The sequence below is a fragment of the Myotis lucifugus genome, unplaced genomic scaffold (genome assembly GCF_000147115.1).
Source record: "Myotis lucifugus unplaced genomic scaffold, Myoluc2.0 scaffold_2460, whole genome shotgun sequence".
Lineage (NCBI taxonomy): Eukaryota > Metazoa > Chordata > Mammalia > Chiroptera > Vespertilionidae > Myotis > Myotis lucifugus.
The window spans coordinates 8831-15795 of NW_005873508.1; the positions used below are offsets into that span (position 1 = coordinate 8831).

At 61.1% G+C, this 6965-nt stretch overlaps 1 protein-coding gene across 1 annotated transcript in view; it reads right to left on the reverse strand.

The window, feature by feature from the left end:
* Positions 1 to 4736: 4736 nt before the first annotated feature.
* The window catches only part of PDGFA (platelet derived growth factor subunit A), an 8802-nt gene continuing 6573 nt past the window's right edge, over positions 4737 to 6965 (reverse strand). Inside the window, exon 3 of the mRNA XM_014450495.2 lies at positions 4737 to 5772. Coding sequence (XP_014305981.1) covers positions 5762 to 5772 — 11 coding nt within the window. The 3' untranslated portion in view covers positions 4737 to 5761. The remainder of the gene's footprint in view (positions 5773 to 6965) is intronic.

Here is a 6965-nt window from a genome sequence, read left to right on the forward strand (position 1 = left end):
CGAACCCACAGCTCAGCCACTGACAGACAGGACACAGGCACTGCGTGAGGTCCCGGCTGCCAGAGCTCACCTCCCCCAACGCGGGGCTGCACCTCAGTGTGCAGGGACCGAGAATGGACGCGTGAACCAACAAGCCAACCCACCCACCAACCACCGAATGCACCTCTTGGAGCCCCGGCCTCAGCCCCGGCCCTGCAGGCTGCCCCATCGCTGGCCCAGGACGCAATCCGAGGGGGGCTGTGGGCACTGCCAGGCTGACCGGGGACAGGGTGAGGGCCCCAGCCCAGAAAAACACCGGGGAAGTGCCTCCGAGGTCAGGCAGAGTTCAGGCGCCGGTGGGGCTGAGCCGAGACTGTTGACAAGGCGCAGCCTCGGCCCAGGTGGCAGCCACCCTCCCGCCTCCCGCTCACAGGTCCTGGCAAGTCGGCGCAGCCGTCTCCCTCCGGAAGCACAGCTGTGGGAGGCCCGGCCCCTCCCTGGGAACGCACGGAAGCCTCCGGACCCCAGTGGCGGGTGTGGGGGCTGTGCTCCAGGTGCCACCTGCCTGTTCCCCCTGAGGGGACGGGAGAGACCCTGGAGCAGCCCAGCAGAGGCCCCAGCTGCCCAACAGACGTCACCTCGGCACCTGGAGAAGTTGCCCCTTGTCCCTCGGAACCGCCCCGAGATGACACCTGGGCTGGCCCACGCACAGCCCGCCAGACAACCGCGAGTCTGGGCGGTGGGCACAGCAAGAGCTGGACGGGCCCCAGCCCTCCCTTCCAGGGCCTCCGATGGCCCGACCGCAGAGGCCACGGCCGCCACATGCCCAGGGGCTGATGAAGGCAGGCGGCCCACGGGCTGTGTGTTCCTGTCAGTCAGGACATGGGGTCGACAAGGTGGCCTCGAGGGCCCAGAGTCCCCCAGGGAGGGGGAGGGGGGAGGGGGGCCACAGCCCATGCTCCGTGTGGGGGGGGCGGGTAGGGGGCCAGGAGTTCTGTGGCCCAGGCCCAGAGCCTGCCATGTGCCCCCCCCCGCCCCCCGCCCAGCGCCGGCCTGAGACAGCTGGAGGGGGTGTTTCTGTCCCTCTGTCTGTCCCACACCCCACACCCCAGGACCACGGGGGCCGCCCAGGCAGTGCGGAGCCGGTGGCAGGGAGCACCATGGGGCGTGCGGGGCGCCCGTCCTCCCAGGAACGCTGCCCACTGATCGGCGGCCAGGGGCCGGCCGGTGAATGCTCCGCATTTTTTGGCAGCTCAAGGGCCTGGCTGGGAACAGTCACCGTTTTATTCTGAAGAAGCCACGCGCTCTGCGCTCTGCGCCCCAGGCCCCTCAGAGTGCGGGGGTGGATTCCAGCCGCCGCCAGGGGTTGGGGGGGGGGGAGAATGTGGAGTGACAGCGGCTCTGAGGCCAGGCGGGGTCCTGGCCCCCAACCTCCTCAGTGCAGTGATAACAATGGGGATCGAGGCCCCCAGGGCCCCCGAGGGCCCAGGCTCTGAGCAAACAGCCTGCTGCCCCCTCCAGGGGCCCCTTGGAGACCCGAGTCCCGAGGAAGCCCAGCGGCAGTGGAGGGGAGGCAGCAGCCTCCATCCTCTCCTCTGGGGGTCACCTGGCTCACCCCTCATCTCAGCTCCACACGCACCGGAGGAAGGAGGGGGCACACTCTTTCCTGGTCAGGGAAGCTCCTGGAGGTGGGTGGGCAGCTGGGGGAGGCTCAGGCCTGGGGTCTGGCTTCAGCCCACGGCTCACGCTCCCTTGTCTAAGGAGCAGCTCCAACTCACCCTTCCGTACGGCAGGGGTAGGGTGAGGAGACCCCAAGATTCCTCCCAAGCACAGCCACAGAGAAGTGACCCCCCTGCTAAGGTCACAGGGCAAGGTCATCGAAGGTCACAGGAGACACCCAAGGCTGCAATGCTGGGCAGCCCAGGGCAGGGGAGAGCCCTGCAGAGCCTCCTCCCCCACCCTCTGGGCTGCTCAGCAAGTGGCCGAGGGGTGAGCAGACCCGCCCGCCCGGTGGGATTGAGGGGTTCGCTCTGCTCTCAGCCTTGGGGCGTGAGGCTGGCAGGGCGCAGCAGGAGGTCCCAGCTGGCAGGGCCGTCCCTGGTTCCCAACTTCATCCTCAGGGCAGGATTCTAAGTGTGTGGGGGGCGGGGGGGGGGGGGTGCTACGAAGTGCAGGTGACACAGCTGTGGGGACACGCGCTGCACAGGGTTTGGGCATCGGTGCCCACAGCGTCCTCCCACGCGGGTGACCCTGGTGGGCACTGCCGACCCCTTCCACCTCCGTGGTTCATCCAAATCGACATTCTTCTAGGCTACGCTCTGCATCCCTATCCGATAATCACTCAGGAGACAGACCCGTCCCGGCCAGGGAACTGCCCCCTGCCGGCTCCTCCGCTGGGAACCAGGCCCCCGACAGGATGGCCCTCGGAGACACCTCTGTCCACCCCTTCACTGCCTTCGGCTCAGGTCCCCCCTGAGCCAAGGTCATGCCAGGGCACAGCTCCGTCTCTGGACTGGACGTGGAGGGACGCGAGGCTGGGCACACCCAGGGGGTCTGAGCCGGCCCCGGTGCAGGGGCTGGAGGGTGAGACCGGCCCCGGCGGCCAGTGTCTGCTCTTCAGTCGGGTGCACTCACTCCCAGGCCGGGCCGGGGGCCTGGAGAGAGGGAGACGCCCCCCACTACCGGGCATGCCCAACGCCTGGCACCTGCCCTCCCAGCTCCTGACAGAGCCTCCGACTCCAGCAAGGAGGGTGTGACCAGGGGACCACGGGTCTCCACGCAGGTGCACGGGCGCACAGGGCACTGCCCCGGAGGTTCTGCGATGCTGGGCCCAGAACCGCAGGAATGAGGACACACGGAGGCAGGGGTGACAAGCTCCTGCAGGAGGCAGACAACCCCAGACCCCAGCGGCCCCACCTCTGCCTTCGCATGGCTGACCCTCGCTCTGCCCGAGCGCAGCCCACACGGGGGCCCGACCGAGGCCTGGCTCAAGGGGACGGGGCTCCTGGACTGCAGAGCCAGCCGGCCACACCCAGTGCAGCCCCGGGTGGCAGTGCCGGTGCCGGTGCCCGGCAGCCAGCAGGCCCGGCCCCACAGGCACCTGGCCTCTCCGGTGGCACCTTCTCCTCCCCAAGGACACACGAGGCTCCGGGCAGACCATTCACCCGCTGGTGTCACCCAAGTAAAACAGCAGTGTCCTCAGCGTCTCACAGAACAAGCACACACGTGACACGTTCATACACACATCCTCAGGCACAGCGTCAAGCACACACCGAGGAAGCGCTCGCAGCGCCCGCACGGGCCTGGGGCAGGTCACCCGCCCAAGCTGGGGGTGCTGCCCTCCAGGGGTCCTGCAAGAACCAGGGGACCCAACCAATGTGCCCACCCCTTGCCCCCCCACACCTCCCAGGGGCGTGGCAACCACATGGAGAAAACCTGTGCTGGAGGAATCCTATATAATAAGTGTAATATGCAAACCGCCCGAACAGCGGATCGACCGGTCAGCAGGGGCAGGGCTGGCGAGCCTCTAGTCTATATATATAAAAGGCTAATGTGCTAAGTGTCCACCGAGTAATGACGTCACGTAGCACCGCCCGGCCTCCTCTCCCCAGCGACCAGCCTCCTTGCAGTTTCTTCAGCCCAGGAACACGACTTGCTCTATAGCCAGGTGCAGACACTTCATACTGTAACCAAACGTCTGTGAAGCGTTTTCCCATTTGATCCTCACAGAAGTCCTGGAGTAGGCAGATAGGAGACTCGGTAGAATCCTATTTTCTTTGCATTAGCCAGGAAACAGAGGTTTAGAAAGTTTAGAAACTTGACCCAACTGAACAGAAGTAAAAAAATGGTGGAACTTGACAATGACGTCAGGTTTTCTCACTGCACAGAATATAGTCAAACCCGGCTGCAGTTAAATATTTTACCCTTGGTTCTCCCTGCGTGATCTACAATAATAATCTGCTTTGCGTTGATGTTTACTGCTGTGTTGCTGACAATGACCTGAAGGAGAAGTTGGGGTGCTTCACTGAGCTGGAAAAAGTTCAGCTGCATCAGAAAGCAGGTCTAATGAAGCAAGTTTGTTCTGTATCTATAAGAGGCTAAGGTGACTCGCGCATGCACCATTCACATACAGCTCTCGCTGGCGCCGATCGCACGCGTGTGTGTTTCCATATGTCATTGTCGATCGTGAATTTGGTTGACACTTCTGTTAAGGCCGGAGAGCGAAGTTACAATATTTCTTCTAATTTCCTTTCAATGTGCACGAATCTGTGCACCGGGCCACTAGTTTCTTTATAAAAACCCCGCCACAAACACACAGACACAGGAGACAACCCTACAGGCAACTGGGGTGTGGCCTCAGGATGGGGAGCGAGGTCCCACCTCTGCATTTCACCCTCCTCATCCACGTGGCTGCTCTGAAGGGTGGACGCCTCCATCTCCATGGCTACAGGCACCGGCGAAGGGGCTCCTCTGACCCATGCCCGCCAGGTTCCGGTCCCGAGAGCAGGCTGCACCCCAAGTTCTGCTGGGGGGGCCGGCCAGGGACACCCCAGGCCCAGAGGCTGTGGCCTCCCCTCCCAGGAGCCCTGGCAGCCACCACGGGCCGAGACCAGAGATGAAACCAAGACTCAGTCAGTTACCCACCGAGAAAAATGTGACCACGAATTGCATGTCATGTGTATGGGTTTTGTTGGTGTTTTTCTTTCCCTTTTGGTTAAAAAACAAAAACAACAAAAAACATAACAGGCTCTCAGATATATAAAACTGGTAATATTAGATAAAAATACAAACGTCACCTTTACAAAACAAAAACGAAAAGCAACACACACACGTTTCTCTTGAGTACACGGAAGCGTAACATCTTACCAAAAATAAAGAATTTGGGTTATGTCCCGACACGGGCAGCGGGGGAGCCGCCTCCCCGGCCACGCCCGGCAGGAGCGAGGAGCGCTGGGGACGGGAGGCGGGCAGCGGCTGATTGGTTCACGCATGGTTCTCTCAATGTGGCTTAAATTAAAAAGCAAAACGAGGTGGGGCCAGGGGAAGCACGTGCAGCCAGAAACATCTAGGAAATGCTCGTAGGCGGGTATACCATGTTTATTTAATACATCGCATTCGCTCGCATCCTGCTGGGAAAGGTACCGTCTCGCTGTCCCGGCGGTTACAGCAGCCTGGTGTTACCGGTGTCAATGTCATCCAAGAGATAATTTAAAAAAAAAAAAAAAAAAAAGCTAGGCGAAGAGTAAAAAGGAAAGCTTAATAATCACTTTATGGTGTAAAAAAAAACCCACTTAAGGCTCTCAGAAAGGTTCGGTATAGACTTAAACACTACAGCAAGGAGATGCGGCTCCGACGGCCGCGGCGGCTCCGAGAGGCTCCTGTGCCCCGGCAGCCCCGGCGCCGGCCTGTCCTCCGCCAAGAGCAGGTCCACCCGTGTCCTTGGCAAAGCACCTGTGGCCCCGGACAGAAGTCCATCCGCGTGGCGTCCGTCCGCAGGCGCCCTCCATCCCCGCGGCGGGGGAAGCGTGTCGGAGCCGCTCCGTTCTGCGCGCTGTTTTGGACAAGGAAGCTCTGAGCGGCTCGCCCAGCGCGACAATACTCGCTTTGATGTCACGTTAAACAGACGTACACTGTCTCTTTGTTCTCCAGGGTGCGCGTGGAGACAGTTTTTCACGGAGGAGAACAAAGACCGCACGCTGGCAGTAAGCACCGTACATAGTAGGTTCAGGAATGTAACACGCCATGTACATCCGTGTCCCGGGAAAGGGCCGCTAGCTTATCCTCACCTCACATCTGCAGGGAGAGGGAGAGAGAGACACTGAGAGGCGGGCCCATGAGCACACGCAGCGAGGGCACACGCACATGAACGCGCACATGAACACGCACACACGTGTACACACACAGCGGCAAGTCTTAGCATTTGACGTTTTTGTGAAGTTTTCTAAACCCCTTAGGGCTCATTACTCTTTCGGTAACATCCTACCAGAGCTGGGACTAGACCAGGGGTGGGCAAACTTTCTGACTCGAGGGCCACAATGGGTTCTTAAACTGGACCGGAGGGCCGGAACAAAAGCATGGATGGAGCGTTTGTGTGAACTAATATAAATTCAAAGTAAACATCATTACATAAAAGGGTACGGTCTTTTATTTTTTTTAGTTTTATTCATTTCAAACGGGCCGGATCCGGCCCGCGGGCCGTAGTTTGCCCACGGCTGGACTAGACTCTCAGGATCTCACAAAAGAAGAAGGCTTGAGAGCAAGCCCCGTTCCCCCACTGTTCACACAGGGGAAAGGGGCCCCAAAAGGTTCTTTCTTCTTTCTCCTCACCTTCCTCTTCTTCCAGCCTAGGGCATGATGTGATCCCTGGAGCTCTGGCAGCCACATTGGGCCATGAGGCAACCCTGAGGACGGGAACCACCAGCCAGACAGAAGGGGTCTCTGACCAGGCAGATGTACACTGAGCTCTGAGCGGAGAGCAGCTCGCCCCATGCCGCCTCACCTGTCCACTGCTCATTCTAACACCTGCACCACACCCAGGCCCAGAGCCCGAAGGCAGGACGCCTGCCTCCCACGTTAGGGTCCGTCATCAGCTGGCCCCCGGGGCCTGTAGACCAGAGGCTCGGACAGCCCCTGCACCATGCCCTGGGGCCTTTCCTCCCCAGACTCCTCTCGAGGGCACCTGGCCCACAGGCCTCACCAGCTCCTGCCCGGCAGCTCCCTGCAGCCACACTGCCAGCCAGACACCTGTCTCCAGGAATTCCTCTCGCCACCGCTTGTCTGGATGCCCTGGGCCAGAGGAAGGACCAGGCTCTCCAGAGCCGAACAGGCCAACACCAGGAAGGCTTGAATCCGCCTCCTCCGTGCGGATGCTGGCTGCCCAGACCCCCTTTTCTTCGGCAAGCAGTACGCGTCCCTAAAAGACTGCTTCTCGGGTTCCCTTGCTGCTGGGGGGTGGCCCGTGCAATCAACGTGAGCCCTGGGTGAGA